At 43.5% G+C, this 23423-nt stretch overlaps 1 protein-coding gene across 3 annotated transcripts in view; it reads right to left on the bottom strand.

The window, feature by feature from the left end:
* OLA1 (Obg like ATPase 1) overlaps window positions 1–20250 on the bottom strand; it is a 132134-nt gene extending 111884 nt beyond the window's left edge. The window contains exons 1-5 of one of the 3 annotated variants that reach the window (XM_075284149.1): window positions 20140–20250; window positions 16057–16081; window positions 15875–15975; window positions 12051–12194; window positions 10065–10192 (exon numbers count right to left, since the gene is read on the bottom strand). In XM_075284149.1, coding sequence (XP_075140250.1) covers window positions 10065–10192; window positions 12051–12194; window positions 15875–15975; window positions 16057–16071 — 388 coding nt within the window. In that variant the 5' untranslated portion in view covers window positions 16072–16081; window positions 20140–20250. The remainder of the gene's footprint in view (window positions 1–10064; window positions 10193–12050; window positions 12195–15874; window positions 15976–16056; window positions 16082–20139) is intronic. The other 2 variants (XM_075284150.1, XM_075284151.1) reach the window with 2 other exon arrangements.
* Window positions 20251–23423: the final 3173 nt, after the last annotated feature.

Here is a 23423-nt window from a genome sequence, read left to right as displayed (position 1 = left end):
TGCAAACAGCATGGTGCTGACTTCTTTCATTCTCCCAAAATGATGCCCTTTACAACATACCAATGATGCTGCAATACCCGTCAATCCCAGAAAAAATCCTTTACCCACAAACATTCTTTAGTTGGAAGGAAATTCTCAGAACCTTCCCAGAAGGATCGTGTATACTTCCACCAGCGTCACCGAACATGGTCAATTCGAATGACTACAATGGCCAATATGGACGGCTGCATCTGCAAAGTGATCGTTCACCAGATGATCCTTTCTTTGACAATGGATTACGATAGGCGGAGGCAAAACACCAGCCTTAAATCTGGCTTTGGCTTCAGGCAGGTCTTTGGAAGCAAACATTTCCAATAGGAGCCTCATGCCAGATCTCTCGAAGATCGGTGAATTTAGATAAAGAGTGTCCTAGAACATTTTAGAGAACAACAAGATACATGGGAAAGATTTCCAAGATACGCCACACAAAATGCGTTACTTGCTAACAACCCTATGATGACATTTAAAAAAAAAAAATCGCCGTTAGAAGGGTGACCGTATCTGCTATGTAATGACAGAGACAGAGCGATAAAATGAGGTGAGTTGAGCAAGGATAATTTAAGATCCAATTAGAAAACGAACGCTGAAAAAGGTTCAAAATCTTTCTCAAAAACTTAAATCATCAAATGGAAGAGTAAGTTTTTGTTTTATTTTTTTTTTTTTATTTTGTTGGACTCAATCTAAAAAAGGGCTTAAAACGACTATAGCTGTGATTAAAGCCGAGGAGGGCAAAGATACAATAAGACGGAGACCGTGTAAAATTGACTTTTAGACCAAAAGCAGTTTAAAATAAAAAAAAAATAAAAATCAAATACTCAAGGGACACACGGGCTGCAAAAACTAATAGCAAAAAGCAAACCTCTTCCGAGCCAGCAACGTCCTGTCGCTTTTTAGTGTTTAAACAAAAGCAGAGACACAAAGGAAGTTTTGAGAAAGCGCATCGTCAAGACCACCAAAAAGATCACTTAAACAATAGTGTCAATAGCCAAGAGGAGCGAGAAGATCAATGTAAGGCCAAAGAAATGTGCAAGGTAGCACTTCAAATGACTAAGCATAGCAAGACTCCTGTATTCCCGGTATCAAAGATACACCTAACAGTATAAAAGGTGAAGCAAACAATCGAGGCTCCGAGCGTACAAGCACGTCCTTATGTTTGGGCAGTAACAGAACACGCAAATCATCGCTTTGTTCCATAAAGAATTTGGTTAAATCGTGAATAGTTTCTGCAAATGAAGTCGTATAGGGATCGGTGGAACACAGAATAATACACTAACAAAATAGTAGGCAAAAAGAGAGAAAAAGTATAAAAGGAACACAGATACATCTTCTCTTTTCCCTTCTGCAAGAACTTGATGTGCATGCACGTGAATCCAGTCTTATAAGACACACAAGATCTGCTCCTAACCCTTACAACTCTCCATAAAGGCTCCCCAGATACACATTAGAAAATATTTTGTCACGTAGATTTTAAGTGGTGAAATCAAAAATTTCCATGTTTGATTTATGCCACTTTTACACGGTTTTCAGATCCATGTATAACGGTTTGCTTTTATATTAGGTTTCTACACTTCTCAGATCCCTGCCAATGTCTACTTTTCCGGATCCCTGCTGGTCTCCACTTTACTGGTACTTTAACAACACAACAGAAATGAGTGCTTGGCCAACCACTGACAGATACGGGTCACCGCTGAGGTAGGTGAATGGCTTAGGGTGGGTTCACACCAGCGTCCGACAGGTTTCCGTCGTCTGCCCCGAGAAACTGGACAGGGGACTGAAAACCGGCAGTCAGTTTTCAATCTCATTCACTTGAATGGGTTTGCAAAGTGACCGCCCGTGAGTGTCTTGTGCCTCTCCGTGGTGAACCGTTTTGTTTTTACCGGACATAAAGTCCAGCATGTCCGACTTTGTGTCCAGTTTAAAAAAAAACAGTTTTGCCGTGGAAAGACACAAGAGGCTCACGGGCGGACACTTTGCAAACCCATTCCAGTGAATGAGATTGAAAACTGCCTGCTGCGTTTCCGTCCCCTGTCCAGTTTCTCGGAGCAGAAGACGGAAACCCGCCAGATTGTCTAAAGAGCTGACCGGGCGCTGGTGTGAACCCGCCCTTACTGGTAATTTACTAAGTGAAGAAGAAGTTGCTCAGGTATAACTACAGCAGAACCTAAGCATAGTTAGACATTATTGAGGCCCTTACACATTAGTGTCAGTGGATCTGAAGCAACAATGTAATGTACATGAGGAAGGGTCTCTCCCATCTGTCCCTCAAAGGGCAAATGTTTGGCAAGACAAGGATTGGACTTGTGGGATCTCAATATGTCCAATCCTATTGTTCTGCATGGAGTTCTCACTGAAATTAATATGAACAAGTTTATAATCTAACCTTATGATTTACCTACTCTTTTAGGTATCTACTTCTGCCTGTCAGCAGCCACCTTAAGATGGACGTCAAGATGTCAAGTCTGGCATTTCATTGACCAGTCTTAAACCATTTGCCCACTGGCGTGAGTAAATCTGGTGGTTTAAGGCATTTTCCTGTACTAGGTAAACCACTGGCCAGTGTCGCAGAAAAAGTCAAAACTGGTGTACAAAACGTGATAAATTACCCTTTATGTCTGACACCATGGTCACAGCATTATCTCATATGTCCAGTCCTAAAGATCTCCAGAAACCTTAACATGCATACGTAACTGAGGATGATACTGGCAGCTCTTTAGATTAGATATTGGTTTTAGGTTCAGCGTTGCTTTTTTTTGCCTCTGTACGTCTGACTAGTACATGAATGGCCAGAGCGGTAACACAAGCGACTCCATTGACAAGCAGAATGGCCCGTGAGCTTTTACACATTTAGATACTAAATCATTTACAGGCTCCCATTCTGAGAACGTTTAGGCTCTACCGGTATCCTAATAAATGTCAACTATCCCACCAAGCAGAAATTAGGCAAATGACTGCACTACAGAGCAACGACTGGAGCGGAGGCCATACGTCATCAAGGTTCCCACTTTCAAGATATACAATGTGAGGAGAATAAATGCATAAGGTGTGACAGCACTAGAATAGCCAGATGTGTGTTACAACCTGGAATTGGAGCTATTAAAATACTCATTTTACTACGATATTTCCCAAAAAAATCTACCCCAAGGAACAAGGAGACTAAATAAAAAGGTCTTCTTTCCATCAATATACCAAAAACAAATTAGACCTATACTCAGAAGACTCACAGTCTAATATATGTAAAGCAGCAACAAACTGGAGGCCTTAAAATAGAAGGGTTTTCCAAGGAAATAGAAACATATCTGAAGCTACCAAAATGGGATCCTATTTAGCATAAAAAAGTAATACCTTCCACCAATCCCCACTGGTCTGTACTACTTGGTGCCTTGATCCCTAGAGATGCTAGCTCAGCCAATCAGTGGCCGCAGTGGTCACCCCTCTCCACCAGTGATTGGCTGAGAGAGCATTTCCTGTGTGTCATGAAACAACAGGAAGTAGAAAGTAGTGGAGGATCAGTGAGTATCTAATTTTTATTATATTAGGATAAGTATGTGTACGGGACATATACACTGTGAAATATCCACAGTAGCAAGTTGCAATGTATGTTCTGGGAATCCACAAGGGGGAAAAAACTGGTGTTTAATCAGAGGTGTGGGGTCGGACTAAGAGCCTTGGGGACTCACAGCCAGTTTTGGGTTGAGTCATAAGTGTAGACTGTGGTTTCAAAATAGTGATTATTTTTAACTATATTGTACAATAAATAAATATTTCGTATAGTTTGTTGTATATCTACTTTTAGTGGAATTCAATCACTAGTTTTTTCCGTGAACTAGAGGAGTTTTTCAGCTTCTGTTTGACCATGGGGCTGTGGATTTGCAGATTGCACACTATAGATTACAAAAAGTGAAATTCTCAGTATGAATTGACATTTTGACTTAGAACCTGCTGCAAACACAGACGTTTGATGCAATTTTTTTCACGGTATCTCGATAAGATTTGTTAAAATCTCATCGACTCTGCTGCTCCTGTAATCGCCGTGGATTTTCCACCTGCTGTTCCATGTGGATGTGCCCTAAGGCTGAGTTGAGACGGGTTTTTTGGTCAGGATTTTGACGGGAAATCCACGTTAAAATCCTGACCCAAAAAACACCTCCCATTGAAATCCATGGGAGCTGGTCATTTCTTTTTTTCCTTGAGCGGTTTGTTCCCACTCGCGGAAAAAGAAAGCGACATGCTCTTTCTTCAGGCAGATTCCGCGGCCGGACGTACGCCTAAAGACACCCTAATTTGGAGTGGAATGCCGCGACTGGATTCCAGTACACTGCACTGGCATTCAGTTGCGGCTACCCGTTTTCTGGTCTGGAATCTGAGGCGGCCTCTGCGCCAAATTCCAGACCAAAAACTGTCTGAACTCAGCCTAAAAGTTTTCTCATGACGATAACTGATTTTGTCTGTGAATGTTGGCTGAATATTGTTGGCTGCTGCAGAAGAAGCGGCGTATTATATGCAACCCATTCTAATGAATGACCGACCACAATTACGTGCCGACCATTACAATGAATGACTGCCCAGATAATCCACGGACAACCCATGTGCACCAGCACAACCACCCGTCTTTAATATCTCCATGCTCTGGGTTATAGAGGGGCTATAGAGCAGGAGACCCCCCTCTATGACATCCACATGTCCCTGTACTGCATACAGCCAAGGTTTGTCTTTCCGAGTCAACCACTTTTAATGTTTTTATCCATTGCTTTACAAATACAGTAATGGCCCATACAATAACTCACAGAGGAAATCTGTTTTCTATACATGGATTTAAAAAGCAAAAAAAAAAATCCCCTCCAACAGCTAAGAGTCACGCAATTCTTAATATAAAGGCTTTGATAAAGTAAGACACTATATTATAGTGAAGGAACTCGCACTGCATGGCAGCCCCTAGGGAGAAAATAGGATATAAAGAAAGCAACAATCATTTCATAACTGCCACTACTGTAAATCTCTTCCCGACAAACTAAATAAAGATAGCATTGAAATCATCTGAAAGAGAGGGAGCGCGGCTCGGCGCCTTACAGCAGCACACTAAAACATCGCTGCTACTAAATTGTATCTTCTTCACAGAAAATATCAATGGCTGTGGTTTAGTGCTCATCGCTAACGTGGACATCACTCACCCTAAAATGACTGCAACTATTTATTAATACCAGATGGGCTGTCAATAGGTCTTGTCTGAACAAGAAAAAAAAAAGAAGAAAAATAATTTTTGCCCTTTGAGGTATAGAATAGCGTCTTCAAAAAGAGTCACTTGTCACTATTTTCAGTTTCAATGCACCTAAAACATAAAAAGGTAATTTTGCAAAAAATCTTAACTAAGAAATAGCCTATTATTTTGGTTTATCCAGCTCACAGGTTAAAGTACTGTATGTGTTGCCATGGTCTCAGACTACAAGCAAAGGCTTTGTAGTCAGATCCTGCAGATTTGTGTCAAATTCTGTAGATTATAAAAAAAGAAAATATAGAGAGAATAGGGAAAAGTAAAGGTGGCCATAGATATTAGATGAATGCCAGTGGAACCAATCAATTTCAGCAGGACCAGTCATTCATCTAAGGTATATGAGGATGCCCCAATTCTTCCACTTACTGTATCTCTCGAGTAGCATACCAGCCAGGGACAGAAATAGACTTGACAGGTTGGTTAGAAGGGCCAGCTCTGTCCTGAGGAGACCCCTGGACCCAGTACAGGTGGTGGGTGACAGAAGGATACTGTCCATGGTGAGCTCCATGCGGGAGAAAAAATCCCACCCCATGTATGAGACTGGGACAGCACTGTCAGTGACCGACTGCTTCACCCCAAGTGTAGGAAGGAGCAGTATCGGAAATCCTTCCTCCCAACCACAGTCAGGCTGTATAATCAACATCAGGCCAAGTGAAGATCACTCCGCACAGAGAACTAAATGATCCGGAGTCTTTCTTTTCTCTTCCTAGTTGCTATGACTCCTAGTATCTTTTCTATCTGCTATGAGCTTGTATGTGTTCTTTCTTGAATTATATTACTGTATTATCATGCTGCTGTAATTTTCCTATGGGGGGACTATTAAAGGATTATCTTACTCAGTCCTTTGGAACTGTAATTGGAAATTTGCCCAGGGATCCCATCTTCAAAGGGGCCTCCATTGACAGATGCAAATGAACTCCCACTCATCTATACTGGTAAGGGGAACAAGACTACAGATCTACAGTATAGGAAAAGGTAAAGGTGTATTCACGTAGGGCAAGTCTTTTGCAAAAATTTCTGTGGCTGTCCCATTGATGAGAATTGCAGATCCCAGATGTACGGAATTGATTTTCAGACACAGGAATTTCTGCAAAAATTTGTCATGTATGAATATATCCTTAAGAATATATCCTTAGGGAGCGCCCTCTATTGGGCTGCATGACTGAGGCACTGTCTTCCTAATTACATCATGGAAGACGGATTTGCATATTCTTCCTATATCCTTAAGTGTCTTTTATCCTAAAGAGCCAATGACAATCTTGGCCCAGCATGGAATTCGTAGCATTATTGCATGGGAGGTCTCGCTGGCCTGTCTCCTGTCACCAGGCAGCAGATAAACTTGGCCTCTGACAGCTAAAATCAGAATGTCTCCATATATTTAGTAACTGATTGTTAAGTACCTTGTTCTTTCTAGAAATGACAGATTCATGGATGTCTAAAGACATTTTGCATAATCTGATCTTTAAAAGGTGAACATTAAGTCGTGTTACTCTGCGAGCCATGCCATGACGGCCAATCCATCTAGCTATTAATAGTGCGTATCATGTAACACGAACAGGCGTGTATCCGGAGAGTAGCATGTTCACCAGAGCTGGGACCAGTAGCTCGGATGCCAGCTGGGATCTCCATTCTGAAAAAGCTATGTAATTATTAGGGACAGCCTTAACATAGCGGCTCTATGGTGTAAATCACTTGTCCGGGACAGACCATAGCGATGGGTAGCAAGTAACAAAAGGATTAACATAACACTTGAGGACATGAAAACGGAAAACCCATAAGTGGATAAACACAGCTTACGTGGAAGATGTCGTGCAGATGTGCGCAGAGGTAGCGGCATCAGGCAAAGCTTCACATCGCTACCACAGTGTAAGCTGGCGGCTGGCATTATCGAACGGCGGGACGAAAAGGGTCTGATCGCCAGTTATCAATCCTCAGCCCCCCCCATTATCAAGTACAATATGGACACTATTATAGGGGTTATACACTTTGTACAATCCCATATATTTAGAAAGCTCCTCTGACGTCAAATTTTGAGGGATTTTTTTGTTATGAAGTCTAAGAAAGGGTTAAAAAAAAATTGAAAGCAGCAGTGAGTTGTCACGTCAAGGATTCTGCGTTCCTCCAGTGCTGAAGCTGCCGGGTTCTTCTAGACAAAATGACCGCTTGGCCACTGACTGAAGTGGGCCGATCCTGCGGTCAGTTATTAGCCAAGCAGCATTTTCTGTACGTTCACAGGGAGCGGGAAGTAGAAACCAGCAGGGGACGCAAACAGCACGGAAACAAGAATGGCAGGGGACTGGTGAGGTGAAAATTGCTGATTATTTTAACTCATTATGAGGCTTTGGCACAAAGTTTTACCTGTCAGACACCTTTAAGTTTCACCAAACATTTTGAGTTGTAATGAGAAGTTACTCAAATAATCCAAATATGCCTGGTCCAGAGATCTATAATGCTGGGAGAGTCACTACCTATCCACAGCTCTACTGTCCCATTCCGTATATGGGACAGTAGGCCCAGAGGAGTACGGGTCTCTGGACAGTACAGTGGTTCAGTTTTCCATTGTAGCACTGGTGGGATCATGGTTTAAAATTTGACCAATCATGGCGTTTGTACGCTTCCCTGGTCACTCTGGTTTCCTCCCACATGCCAAAAATATACATATAGGTAAATTGGCTTCCTGTAAACAAAACTGAATCTCCTGGGTGTTGAGGATGAGCACCTGTACGGCAGCCACTAACTCCCCTAACTCCACCACGCGCCCTGCGCCTCCAGTTACCATGAGAAATACTCATTACAAATGTTTGTCACCGAACTGAGTTAGAGTCAAGAAATGTATGGAGCAGCGCCGTACAATGTCAGAACTCTGCTTGGAGTCATTAAAGAGGACCTTTCATCAGATTGGGCATAGGCAGTTCCATATACATATATCGGCTTTCCCGATCTGTGAACCGGGTAAAGAGCTATCGGTCCCGGTACCGTAGCGCTTTACAGTCAGAAGGACGTTTCTGACAGTCAGCAGGAACATCCTTCTCCACAGCAGCGCCTATCGCGCTGTACTGTGTGAGCGGGGAGGAACGCCCCCTCCTTCCTGATAATACTCGTCTATGGTCGAGCACTGTGAGCAGAGGGAGGGGGCGTTCTTCCCTGGGTTTATCTACTACTTCTGCAGACGCTACATCCAAAGCTGGACGGGATTGTTTTGGGACACAACTACCGAATAAAATAATAAAACCACTCAGCACTGCGCCCACAAACAATAAAACTGAACACTTTGTTGATCCACTTAAAAGAATGTCGCGTACAGAAAGTCATTACATGGTAGATTATGTTGTGCGGATAGTGATTCAAATGGATCAATAAAGTCTCCAGTCTTACTGTATATGGACAGCGTCCTGGATTTTTCTATTTTTTTCCTTTGGACTTGTCTATTACTTCATCATACAATGTAGTTTCCCCGTAGTGGTGGCTACAAGTAGCCGATATGTTATCATTTAAAACACGCCTGTTGGCTCAAGTGACTTTTCAGGATAGACATCCATTGCGTTCAATAGACACGTGTTATCTAAGTATATGATCTGCAGTCCATCTCGAGATGGATACAGTAGCAGAAATGTTTAGAGTGAAAGTCAGTTGAGGGGGGGGGGGTGTCAAGAGAAAAGCCAGATGGGAAAAGAGTATTTTTGCTCTAATAAGATATATGACAAAGTTGCTTAGAATCATCTGTATCCTTATGTAGAAAATGTAAATTTTTAAACTTATTTGATGAAATTATTCCAATGAATAACAGATTTTTAAACCTATATCAATTAAAAAAACAAACAAAATGGTGCTAAAGTGTGAACCCAGAGTTAAAGCTGCAGGATTGCCTGGTTTCAGGCCTTTCTTCTTTGGGCATATGCTTCTTAATCAGATGCCAGTTTAGTACAATAGTGATCGGGCCCCTTTGGAGAGCTCTACATCATAACTGCCTATGACACAGTGGATTCCATGTACATGGCCATATTCAATTTGGGAAATAAAGCCCGCATATGGACTGTGTTTCCTGGCCGGAATACGGTCGTGTGGATGAGGCCCAATATATGCTGGTGGTGGGATCTGTATTCCCAAGATGCTACTGTCTTCACTAGCTCTCATGTATCAACACAATTTCATTCCTGGACCAATTTTTCCTTCAAAAACCATAAGGATTTTTTTCTCTATTGTGCTGACACTGATGCTGAGGAGAGTATAATCCTTCCCAAGCCGCAAACTTTGTCATGATTTTCTCCTTCACCTCTATACTGATACACAGCCTGTGTGATAACCTTCTCTCCTTGAAGATTGTGCTGTATCAGCTTTTCTTGCTGACTCCACTCTGATAAAGTACTGCCTGTGCACTACTCCTCCACACTTCTATATCCCCCCTCCTCCAAACTGACCCATGTTATTTGCCTTCCCTCAAAATTTGGATTATTCCTCCATTTCCTCACCATCCCTGCTGCTATCACTAATTTAGAAAAGGATGGCGAAAAGACAGCCCAAAGCAGTGTTCCTCTGGATCTATCCAAGATTTATCAGCACAGCCAGCTAGATGAAGGAGTTGGGCACATGTTGCAGAAGCAAAGTAGTATTTTGTTTTAGATGAAGCCTGATACAATTGTTGTGCTTCAAAAACAATAACAACAAAATGTAACCAATGTAAATGTGTCCACATCCATTATAGTGATACTGGTGCTTAGAATACTCATATCCAGGCTAAAAAAGACGTGTTACTTACGCATAAGATGAAATATTCCATCACAGGCACTGATGTGAGACAGAAACGCATTCCCCAAGCCTTGGCCTGCACTGGCCCCTTTCACAAGGCCGGCGATGTCAACCACATTCAGAAACGCTGGAACTTTGCTTTAGAGTAAACAAAAAGGATTATTATAGAAAGAAGTCAGAGCAAGAAATGTTACATCTTTAGGGTATGTTGATATGGCGGAACATGAAGAGAAATTCATTTTCCGGCGCCGCAGTCTAGCCACGACGAGATGCCAATGCAGTGCAACGGTATTCCATCGCAGCATCCTGGATGAACGGGCCTAATCATCAGAGAAACTCGAGTTGCAGAATCTGCGACAAGGTCGAGCACGGCGCTTCTTTTTTCTGACAATCATCCCTTATAAGGGTCGTTGTAGTACACCCACTTTTAAAGGGTTTGCCATAAAAATATTTCTGAATGTGAAATTGGTAATAACCCCACCAATCTTGAGAACTGGATGTGTTACTGTGCCTGCTTCCAAAACTGGGGTAAAATAACCCCCGTTCTTACGAAAGGTAGGAGGCTTAGTGGTCTAAAATCCTTTCCAGTCAATAATTTCTGCTTTATCTCATAAATAGAGGATAAACTTTTTACAAAGCAAAACCCCTTTAAAGGATTTATCCAGCCACCAAAAAAGTTTCTTTGTTTCTATGGACAGGATTGAAGCATAGATTTTGCATTTTGTATCGTTCCATCCCTGGTACCATGACAGACACTATCCAGTGCTTCCAATAAAGACATGATGTTCTTACAGACAATCTCACAGGCTACTACTGTCTGGGGTGCTCTGTCCCCTCACACGAAACCCTTGGTAGTAATTTCTTCAAGCACAAGCTGAATGTATCACTCGCATGATGACCAAATGGAGTGTGACTATAGGAAGGTTATCCTCGAAGAAGGTCTAGCTCATTCCGTCAGAGAGGGCAGGGCTATGGAATGGTCTAGGTAAGCAACAGAAGGACAAGCAAGGCTCTACAAGAAGTGCAAGACAGTACCCATCACGTGATAGTCGGATGAAGTTGTATAATTGTGCAAAATTTGCTATTTGTGAATTGTTGCAAATTTACCACAGAAATATAAAAACATCTTTTTTCCCCATTTCCAGTAACAGGTTAAAGGGATTCTATCATTAAAATCACATTTTTTTCTCGATCACACGTAGGAATAGTCTTAAGAAAAGCTATTCTTCTCCTACCTTTAGATGTCTTCTCCGCACCGCCGTTGGGAAGAAATCCCAGTTTTCGTCTATATGCAAATGGGATCTCTCACAGCACTGGGGGGCGGTCTCCAGCATTCAAACAGCATTGAGGGCGTCTCCAATGCTGCGAGAGAACTCTCCAGTGACGCCTCTATCTTCTTCAGGAACGGCCTCAATGCGCGTCTTCTTCCGGAGCTGGGTTCAAACTTCTAGGCCTTGGGCAGAGCAGACTTGTAAGCGGCCATTTTCTTGTGGCCTGTGGGCATACGCAGTCAGCTCTGCCCAAGGCCTAGAAGTTTTAACCCAGCTCCGGAAGAAGACGTGCAGAGAGGCCGTTCCTGAAGAAGATGGAGGTGGCGCTGGATAATTTTCTCGCAACATCGGGGACGCCCCAGTGCTGTTTGAGCCTTGGGGACCGCCCTCAGTGCTGCAACAGAACTCATTTGCATACAGACGAAAACTGGGAGAAGAATAGCCTTTCTTAAGGCTATTCCTACGTGTGATCAAGAAAAAAAGTGATTTTAATGATAGATTCCCTTTAAATGTCTGAATCCCTACACCGCAGATTGGAGGATAGTTATTTTTATAGGCAGCTTGATGATCATAATCGCACTTTTACTTTCTAGATTGGTATGCAAAAGGACTGGAAATTATTACTACATGGGCCAAGCATTGAAAGCGCAGATAAATGAATCCTTCAAGTGAAGGTTCCTGCAAACAATCATTGGACGTGTGTATTAGAAAGGAGAAGCTCATACCTTGCTGGCTTGTGATGCAGACACAAAAAGTCAAATCTCTCATCTGGGATGGGCACCCGACTCTCATTTGGGTTAATGGTGCAAAATGGAAAGTTTTCCGCCGCTGCCTGGCTCTTTGTCAACACATTAAAGAAAGTTGATTTCCTGTTAAAGTAAAGAGACGGCGTGAGGAATTCATTTTATGGGCTTTCTGGGAAATCCTGTACAACGTGAACTCATATTAAAATGGATTAACATCAAATAGCAATGAATGTGAAGTCTCTCCCCTACCAAAATTGGTGTAAAATTAAAGAAGTAAAAGTGGGCCATTGGTTCTGTTTATAACGAGTGTTAAAGGTGTCGTTCCACAATGAACTTTTATCAATACAGGATTGGTGATAAACATCTGATCACTGAGGTGTCTGCTGCTGGGACCCCTGCAGATCACTAAAATGGGGCCCTGGAAAAGCTTATTCCTCCTTCTGCAAGACCAAGAAGCTTGAACTCCATTTAGTGTCTATGGGGCTAATGGAAATAGCTGCCTGCTGCACTCCCACCTCCTAGGACTGTGAATGGAACAGCGGGGCACATGCTTAAAAGGGTATTCCCATCTCAAGGATCCTACCTATACTGCTAGCTTATATAAAGAGATTTCTTAAATGCTTTACTTTAGAAAGACCGTCATCTCCAGCAGCGCCCACAGCCCCACAGTAGTCAATGGAGCCCTGGTCATGCAAGCGCACTGGCACTCCTTTCACAAAGGGGCCTTAGGGGTACTCTTGGTCACACAGACTCCTGATCACTGGGGGACACCAGCATTCAGGCCCCCAGCGATCAGAAACGTATCCTCTGTGTCCATAAGAGGACAACCCCTTTAATGGGATCCTATCATTGGATACCCCTTTTTTTTTTGACTAACACGTAGGAATATCCTTGAGAAAGACTAATCTTCTCCTACCTTTAAGTGTCTTTTTGCGCCACCGTTTGATAGAAATCCGGGTTTACTTCGGTATGCAAATGAGTTCTCTTGCAGCACTGAGGGCGGTCCCCAGTGTTCAAACACCACTGGGGCGTCCCCAATGCTGTGAGAGAACTCTCCAGCGACGCCTCCATCTTCTTCTGGAACGGCCTCTTCACGCGTCTTCTTCCATCCTGGGTTTCAATCTTATAGCCATGTGCAGTCAGCTCTGCCATCGGGCCTTGGGCAGAGCCAGTTGCGAATGCCTGCTTACACAGTAAGCTGTTGTAAGTGTCCATTTTCTTGTGGCCACTTACATAGTAAGCTGGTGTAAGTGGCCATTTTTGCTTTGCTTGAGGCCCGACGGCAGACCCAACTGCGCACACCTAAAAGATTGAAACCCAGGATGGAAGACGACGCAGGGAGAGGGCGTTCCAGAAAAATACGGAGACGTCGCTGGAGATTTCTCTTGCACCATTGGGGACGCCCACAGTGCTGCAAGAGAACTAATTTGCATACCGAAGAAAACTGGGATTTCTACCGAACTGCGGCGCAGAGAAGACATCTAAAGGTAGGAGAAGAATAGTCTTTTCTTAAGGCTATTCCTACGTGTTAGTCAGAAAAAAGGGTATCCAATGATAGGATCCCTTTAAAGGGGTTGTCCCATGAAGTAAAGTCAGCAGGACCATTCTCATGCTCCACATTCAACCTATGCGCAACCAGGCTGAATGTAGGCGAGACTGGTGATGGTTTCATTCACTGCTGTAACTTGGCTACCTTTAGCGCTCACATTGAAGTAAATGGGAGCGCCGACCATCACCCTCAGCCTGGCTGCGCCTAGAGAAAGGTCCTGCTGACTTTCCTTCATTCCTCCAATTCCCAGGCCCCTTTCCATTTCTGTTAAATGGATATTGGCTACTCTAAGAAACTCGGGGAATGCTTCGGGCTACCAACACAGTGAGCATAGTGTAGTCTTAGAAGCTGGTTTGCATTTTATAGAAATGAAGAGGGAACGGGGAATCAGAGGAACGATTAAAAAGGAGGGCACCAGCTACTTTAACTATGCATTAAGCAGTTACAGGGAATTTATTCTTGCCAACCTGAGGATCGCTTTAATGACAATACACAACGTTAAATATACCCTCAATGTAAGCTGCTTATATGTCAACACTGGAATCGCCGCTGTGAAAACTATTACCATAATCAGCAGACGTAAGAATAAACTGTTACCAGATTACCAGCACCGCTCCGACTCACCTGAAGCTACGCTCGGTTTAATCGGCATCTGAATTAGAGATACTTCCATTATACAGGCCTTGGACCTACTACTACAATATTACCTCCAATTATGAAACTACAATGTGATGGAAATTCTCCTTGGCACAAGGCCCAGAATATTAATATAGCAGATGTATGAGCAGTAATCATACAAAGTCAAGGCGTAATTCTGCTCTTTACAGCATTTCACAGTGTAAATCTACATTAAAAGCCCAGCGACTCTGTGTGGTAGAGAACCACTCGAAAAAGGTCGCCACAGAGCGGCAAGTCAAAATGTGAGCTAAGAGCCTCATGGGAATTTTCTAAATATTTTCCTTAGGAGCAATAGATCAGTGTAAAAATGTGATGAGCGGACTGCGATTTGTTTTTTCACTAAACTATTGCCAACCCAGGCCCTTACTGAAGGATAGAAAATAAAATCTAGTTCTCCGATGGCCCATTGCTAGGTTAGGCCATCAATGCCTGATGGTGGGGGGCTTTATACATGGGCCCCATCACCAATCAGCCATTCAGGACTGCTGCTAGTCTCAGTACTACACAGTGTATGGAGCCAGAAGTAGGGGTCTCTGTACACTGTATAGTGGTACTGTCATTGCAGCTCTGCCCCCCATAAAGTGAATGGGAACTGAGCTGTAATGCTGTGGCTTCCCCACTATACAATGTACTAAGTCATCTCCTCCCTAGCGACCACTTGGGCCACTGAGTTGTTTCAGTGGTTGCGTAATCATCATGGTTTCTAGCGCTGCGTGTCTCTCCATGCAACAGAAAGGGGACAGGAAGCAGACAACGGAGCACTGTAGACAGGAGAGTCCAAATCCTGGAAAATCCCTTCAATACCCAAGTATAGTAAAGGCAACGCGATGGCTCAGTGGTTAGGACTTAGCCTGGTTTATTATACAGGCCTGTGATTATTTATAGAGGAATTTCACTGTATGTTGGGGGCATCAATGGGACATATTGAGGCCATTAATGGGGTATTATATTGTGTGTGGAGAACTAAAGGGGTATTTCATTGTGTGGGGGCGCCAATGGAGCATTATCCTTTGCGGAGGCTACTAAGGGGTCACTAAGGAGGCTTCATCACTTATTACTTTATGGGGATACAAAGGGACTGGTGGGGCTCAATGGAGACATAGGCAGGACTGGGTGTGTCTTAATATGTGTAACTTATGTAAATGTTCAGCCACTGTTAAGCTCAGACCTTGACCTAATGGTTGACCTTTACTAAAAGTAGTTGAGTACCCCGGCTTTAAAGCAACATCTTTATAGCAAACAGACTAGAAATCTGCACAACGTGGATTTAGAGAGGGGCACGACAACTTTTTATGTGCTACCTACTTGATTTTAACTCTTGAGCTACAGCTGTAATCCAGAGGAATACCTATAGTTGTGTGCAATCTCATGTAGTACAGCTGGCACCGAATAGTTAAAATCAATCTGTAGCCCCTAAACTTCCATCAGTCCACCAGATCTCAGCTGCCATTTGGCAAAGCCCCTTAAACTGCACCAGTCATTAAACAGAAACCAAGAACTAACAAGGTATCGGGGCGACCCCAGCTCCTGAAGTTAACCCTTTCACATTCCCATGAGGTTGCATTCATTTACATACCCTACATTTGGCAGTCCCACTATTCCGATCTTCAAAGAGGTCCCAAATCTTCCGATAATCGGGTGCTGTTTTGGTCCATCGTCCACTTTCTTGGGGGGCATCTAAAGTGTTAAAAAAGGGAAACCTTATCACTCTCTATGGCTATCAGTGATTACCAGCAAATGGAAATAATAAGCATGTACCTTTTTTGGAGCCATTATCGCATTGCTTTAAGAGATAACAAAGAACAGTGTATGGATTAGATACAGGAGTATTTCTTCCACAAATCTTACTTTAAAGTGGGTGAAGGTTTAAAATCCACACCATGCGCTACACAGGCAGACACCCACCAAGCTAATAATAGCAGAGCGGCAGAGGGAGCTGACCACTCACTTTCTAAGCATGACACCTGACGCCATCAATATGGGCAAGCGACAACGTCATCTCCGTCCTGAGCCTGAGAACCGCAGCAATGAATGGGGAATGACATGCCAGCCGAGTCAAAGGAGAAGATACAGCTCACATCTATATGCAAAGACGTTTGCTCCCACGTATGATATAGCATATGAGGAATTTCATAATGGTTTTTTTTTAGTTTGTTCTTAATTAAAATTATTTTTAATCTATCAACTGGACCTGAAAGATTCCGGATAATGAGAATCTTAAGGATTGCAGGATATGCGAAAAAGTGAAATGAAAATCTTTCATTCTGATTTTACTGACTGGTACGGGGGGGTGTCTTCGCAATTGGACCCCACCAATCTGCATGCCATCCCCTATCCTGCAGACAGAATCCTTAAATTGAGGGGTAAACATTGGTGAGCCGATAGAACATTGACTCTCAACAGGGGGGTCTTGAAAATCTGTCAAGGGGTCAAGAAGCTCTGGTTGTGAAGATGACCCCATGTCTTGGCACAATATTATCTGCACTAGAGATGAGCGAGTACTGTTCGGATCAGCCGATCCGAACAGCACGCTCCATAGAAATGAATGGATGCACCTGGTACTACCGCTTTGACGGCGCCCTGCCGCTTATCCCCCTGCGTGACGGCTATGTCCATTCATTTCTATGCGCTAAACTCTGATCTGCACCCTTAGAAAGTTTTTTGTTTTTTGGTAAAAATTATTTCGTAGTGGTACCCCAAAGAATTTTTTTTTTTCTTTTTCTTCAGGGAAGCCCATAGTCTGAAAAGGTTGGGAAATATTGAGCTAGAAATTAGCCAGTAGCGAAGCGGAGAAGATTTAAAGGATTATTCCTTTCCTGGCTGAGGTGGGAATAGCCTCGTCTCCGCCTTCCAGGGGTACTTGTAAGTTATGGAGACAAATATGGCTGTTCTATGGCATTTCCGTAATTTCTATAGAAGTAAATAGGAGATGGGGAAACAGCACAGCGAGGAAGGCTATGGAAGTTATGCAAAGCAAAGGCTGGAAGTTTTAGGTGGGGCCTGCAGCAATTCCCCCCATGAGGTGTTTTTGCCCTGATGGAAATTCTGCAGAGTGTTTGTACAGTGTATCCTAAGCCTCAAAGTAAATTCTCACAGAAAAGATTTTACCCTCAGATTGGCAGCAGATTACAGGACGAGGTAAGTGAGATGCTGATTTACAATTCCATAGTGTTTCTTCTGTTCGAGCAATGTTGTGCCCTGTATTTTCAATGTAGATTTTGGAACTTTCAATGTAACAGAGCTGAAGTTTTCCATATGTTGCAAAAAGAAAAATATCTGAAATAATCCCATTGTACAAGCGTGTGCCAGGTCTAGCGATGTGCCATCCTTCCCCATACTGGTACACAACTTTACAACTTGTCATTCTAGTTCCTGGAAAGGTCTATGACAATCCCTGTGAATGTACCTGGACTTTTAGGACATATCTGTGGGTATACTTTGTTTCACTGTGCATGTACCAGATGTCGCTTGTAACATATTACACAAAATCAGGGCACCCTGTTGATCAGCAGAATTCAGGAGGCCTCTTCAGAACATCTCTGATATTACATGGCCTGCATGCAGCAGAAATGTTCTGACTCAGCTCTCACTGCAAATCTGTATTGGGCTAAAGTCACATAGGGTTGGGTGCACTGTGCGTATCATCCCCAACAGACCCATCTGTGACAAAAATGGCTGTTTTTTTTATTTAGGTTTTACTCCCATGTCTGGGCATCAACATTTGCATTACAAAGTTTGAAAACCACGCCGGCACAGGTTTGGCACAAGGGCCTTTATCCAAGATATGAGCCTCGCCCTGTGGTAATAATTTCCAAAAACTCATGCCAGATTACTAATGTGAGTTAGAATGGAAATCTACGTCAGATCCTACCTGGCACAGATTTCCATTCTGACACTGGGATCTGCAACAGATTTATGAAGAGGCCGCGGCTTCTTCATGAATCTCTCGTTGCCTGCACCAGTCAGGCCAGTCTTAATAAATTTGCATCACTGCGTTGTTGGGTTTTCAGTAGGATGCGGAACGTGCAGGGGATTTAATTCTTATCTACTGCTGTGTACTTTATTTTGCAGCTTAGCCGGCAGCAATTTCACCTGCAACCACATGTGGCCCTCACCTCACATACAGGTCTAGCTGCAGAATGTGCTTCAGAAAAAACTCACGATTTCATTCCCACATTGGTGAAAAAATGCAGCAAAACCACTGCAGAATAAGCATGCTCATTTCTCCACACTGACAGTCTGCAGCATCTGTGCGAGATCCACTTATATTGGATCCTGCTGCAGATCTTATCCAAGCAAATCCTCCATATCTGAATTCACCCTAAGTCCTAGAGTACGAAGCCAGCTCTTTGCAGCAGATCTCCTTAGAGAGTATACAGTATGGACAGGGGATTATATGAGTTTTCCAGGACTTACATATTGATGGCTGATCCTTAGTTACTGCGGCGCTGTCCCATAGACTTCAATGGGACATTCCTTCAGTCATTGCTACAGTTAAGGAAAGTGAGCAGGACAACACGTAAACAATACAGAGAGCCACGCTGCCTTGGTACAGGTGATATGGGAGGTCCTGGGTGTTGGACCCTGCAGATCTAATACTGCACTTGGTTTCCAATACTGGTGACCTATCCTTAGGCCATCAATATTCAAAACCAGGTAGCCCCTTTAGGAATAGGTCATCAATATTAGAAGCTGAAACCCCATTTAGGTTGTTAATATGTGATCAGTATACAATCTGATGCCCAGGACTCCCACTGATCAGATGTTTGAGGACGTAGCTGTGCTCAGTAGCGCTATGGCCTTTTTCCTGTTCCAGTAACGTCACGTTCATTGGTCACATAGCACAACAGCAGCTCAGTCTCATTCAAGTGTATGGGACTGAGCTGCAATATCAAACACACCACCTATATGTACAGCGCTGGACTTGGGGGAGCTCTGCGGCCTCTGCAGTCACTTCAGCTGATCGGATGGGATCCTAGTTGTAGGACTCCCCCATATCCCATACGGTCATCAGTATAGAATCCCCCGAAAACCTCTTTAATAGGATTAATATAAGAAATACAGCAGCTTAAGGTTCCTGTATGCTGATAAAATTGATCACATATTTGTTTATATACAGCGACAAATGGGATCACAACTTCCTATATGGTCACTGAATTTGCAGGGCATACAGGCCTATATATCAAGAGATACTCCCAATGTTTGATACATTATAGGACAATTGTAACAGTCTATAGGAATACTCATTGTATCCATTGGAAGGATTTACCGGAATACTTACTATATATAAATTGGGTTTCGGTTCTATTTGCTACAATGTAACACAATGTATATTGGGGGGCCGCTGGACAGAACGGTTATCCGTTACCGAATGTCCTGGGGGCTGCCCACAATGCCCCATGCCAAGAGGATCTGAACTGGCACCGACCAGCCGTGTGACCAGGATACGCACAATACAATGTGGCTTCATAACCAATGTGTGAACAAGGCCTGAAGGATGTCCATGCAAATCATTCCAGTGATGGGACACATGCAGCACATGGGAGATCTACAGGACTGGCACTGCTAGTTCTCGCAGGTATCAGCCAGATTGACAGCTGACAGTCACTGCTCCAGGCACTATGACTGACACCTCCACTGCTAAGAGGTTCTGCAGCAGCTGGGACTATGTAATGCAATGACAAATAATAACCGCACTGATTATTTATTTCTTATGGCACAGCTGAGGGGTGAGTAAGCTCAATGTGCACGGCACACACGTGTAATGAGTGCTGCAGCCCGGCACTGACATGCTCCATGACGGGACACACAGGCATCCTGCACCGCCACCCGGCAGCTCACCTCCGCTCTACTACACGTGGCTCTCCCGGGAAGCTGTAGCTGAGGAACGGGTGCGGGGCCTCTCGGAAATCCCAGTCACGTTCGGCAGCAGCCGGCGTCCCAGAGACGGAAGGGGCGTGGTGACCGGAGTGACGACACACAACACTGGCTCCCTATTGGGTGCTAGGAAGGGAAAGGCGTCACGTGACCGAACATGCTTTTTCCTGACTTCCACACAGGCGTCGTGTGCTTCTGGCAATGCTAGTGCTGATATTATAGCTAGCATGGGGCAGCCTGTGTGCTCATAGCAGGCCTCATAGTCATGGCCTCATAGTCATAGCCAACTGCTGCTCCTAATAGGTCTCATAGTCATGGCCTCCTGCTGCTCCTTATACTCTGCTCCTAGCAGGCCTCATAGTCATGGCCTCCTAGTCATGGCCTCCTGCTGCTCCTCATATTCTGCTCCTAGCAGGCCTCCTAGTCATGGCCTCATGTTGCTCCTCATATTCTGCTCCTTCACACGTTAACCTCAATGTATCTCAACATGATATTCATTTCAATGCCTCTATTACTCTCTGTTATTAGTCTCAGGGAGAGGCTAGTGTCATTCAGGGGAATTTCTTTATTAGAAGTTATACCATGTTCATATTTTCACCCCTGTGTCTGTTCTTCTGCAATGGACAGACAGACCACTAAAATAATAGACAGCAACGTTGCCGGGCATACCCCATTGACTATATAGGGGTCCGTTCCTTTAAACTCTTCTGACAGTGGGGAGCTATAGGTGCCGAAATTAACGGCACTGATATCTCCAGCCCCGAGGCACATACTGGGATAGCCGACAGTGGACTATATTCAGCTCACTGTAGGCTTCTCAGCTGTATTAAAAACCGCATATTTATGAGGTCCTCTTTAAAATACACTTCCCAGGAAATACAAAGCTTGGGATGTGGCTGGGGAAGGTGAAACATAAAAGAAAATATCTGTTCACATCACTCCAGTGACCCCTGACACTATTCAAGTGACTTTACAGGTCCTTTCCTGTGACCACTGAGGTCAAATAATTCATCTCAGTGGTCATGTCTAGCAAGGACTGCCACCGGAACAATCCCGCGGGCGCTACTAGACCAGTCAGCTACGGGGAATACCGAAACCAGATCTGTATTTCCTGGGTAGCCCCTTTATCTAAATAGTAGCAATGCCCACCAATATCTAAAACAAGTTTCAGGTACCCCCAACCCACTATTTGGAGGTGTTTAAAGGGGCTCTATCAGCAAAATCATGCTGATAGAGCCCCACATATGCGTGAATAGCCTTTAAAAAGGCTATTCACGCACCGTAAATGTTATATTAAACTACCCCCCCCCCCCCCCCCCCGTTTTAAAATAAAACCCTAAAAAAGAATGTGATCTACTTACGGATCGTGCACGCTGGGCGGGCATTCAGGGTGTGTCTTCTTCTTCATCCACGCCTCTTCTTCCTCCGATGTCCTTGGGTCCCGTCTTCCTCCGGTGCTCGCGAACTGACATTGATATAAAAAAAATGGCCTGGGCGCATGCGCAGTAGCCGTAGTAGAAGCAGCATGCTACTGCGCATGCGCCCAGGCCATTTTTTTATATCAATGTCAGTTTGCGAGCGCCGGAGGAGGACGGGACCCGAGTACATCGGAGAAAGAAGAGGCGTGGATGAAGAAGAAGACACACCCTGAATACCCGCCCAGCGTGCACGATGCGTAAGTAGATAATATTCTTTTTTAGGGTTTTATTTTAAAACGGGGGGGGGGGGGAGTTTAATATAACATTTACGGTGCCTGAACAGCCTTTTTAAAGGCTATTCACGCATATATGGGGCTCTATCAGCATGATTTTGCTGATAGAGCCCCTTTAACCCCTGAAAGGCAGCCTGTTTTGGCATTAGGAGTGTTTTTGTGTGTCACCACTTTCAGCGAGCCATTATGTACCTGCATGAAGGCTTGCTGTTTTAGGGATAAGTTGTATTTTTAAAGGCCACTGTGTTGAGGTTACAGAACGTTGGCAGTGGATTGAGCAGCAGATAGCACAAATACTTCCTATATATTTGCCATTCTTTTTGCTGCTATTTTTGTTTTAACAAAATAACAAAGGTGTACATTTTTATTTGCCACTTTCCATAACTTTATTTTTCTACTTTCAGAGTCATACAAGGGCATACGTCGTACAGTACAAATTGTACTTCATAATATCAGCATTTAATACTCTGTATGATGTACTAGGAACCTAGAAAGAAACTCAGAACGCGACGACATTGTTAAAAACACTGTATTTAATATGTGTTCTTTCAAGATTCATTTTTACATTGTAATATCAAATGTATATAATTTTTTTCCTGTTTTAATGCTTTTAAAAAAATAAAAACTTTTTTTAAAAAAAAAACATTTCTTTGTGTCGGCTTGTTGTGACACCCACAACTTTTTAGGTTTCTGTATTATTATTTATTTTTCGAGCACCATTAACTCCATAATGCTGTACACGTGAAAAGGATTGATATACTTAATGCTCAAACAAGTACAATAACTAAGTTATCAACTAGCACAATAGGTGAAAGATCCCTGCCTATGAGGGCGTCCAATCTACAATGGAAGGGGACAGCAAGTGAGAGCAGTCTAAAGAGTGGATACGAGCAGAGTCAAGAAGGAAATCTTGAGAGGAGCTTAGGGGGTAGCATGAGATTAGGTCAGAGATGTGATGATGGGACAGGTTGTGAATGGCCTTCTCTTCTAGTATTAACATTTTGTTTTTGTAAATAACATTTTATTGAATTTTCAAAATGACATCAATGAACATATATCATTGAAAAGAAGAAGCGTGGTGGTACAGACACAGATAAAACATACAAAATTGCTCGTAAATAACCACAAATTAAGCAATGGGAAATGGAACGTGGGGGGGGAGAGGCCTTAAATGCTAGGGATAAGAGTCAAAGAGTCTCAAAGAATATCCTAATTAAGCAGGGGAATCCCACAGGTGTGCCCAGGTAGGGTCCTTTGAGAAGGTATACCATGGCGCCCACATAGAGCTGAACTTCTGGTGAGTGCAAAGTTCAAAATGGGAGAGTTCCACCATATGGGCTACTTGAGAGACTTTCTGTAGAAAGTGAGATACTGTGTGGGAAAAGATTTGGATGCCCAGTATAAGGGGAACAAAGACTTGCCGACAGAAGTTGAAGCCAGAGTTGCTTGGGAGACCTGAGGGGTGGGAGAGATGGACCACAAATTCAAAAATATACCTAACGGGATCCAAGGTTCGGGGATAGTATTAACATTATAT

This window comes from Leptodactylus fuscus, chromosome 8 (genome assembly GCF_031893055.1).
Source record: "Leptodactylus fuscus isolate aLepFus1 chromosome 8, aLepFus1.hap2, whole genome shotgun sequence".
Lineage (NCBI taxonomy): Eukaryota > Metazoa > Chordata > Amphibia > Anura > Leptodactylidae > Leptodactylus > Leptodactylus fuscus.
The sequence above is the reverse complement of the archived record's forward strand: the minus strand, read 5'-3'. Positions and strand labels throughout refer to the sequence as shown.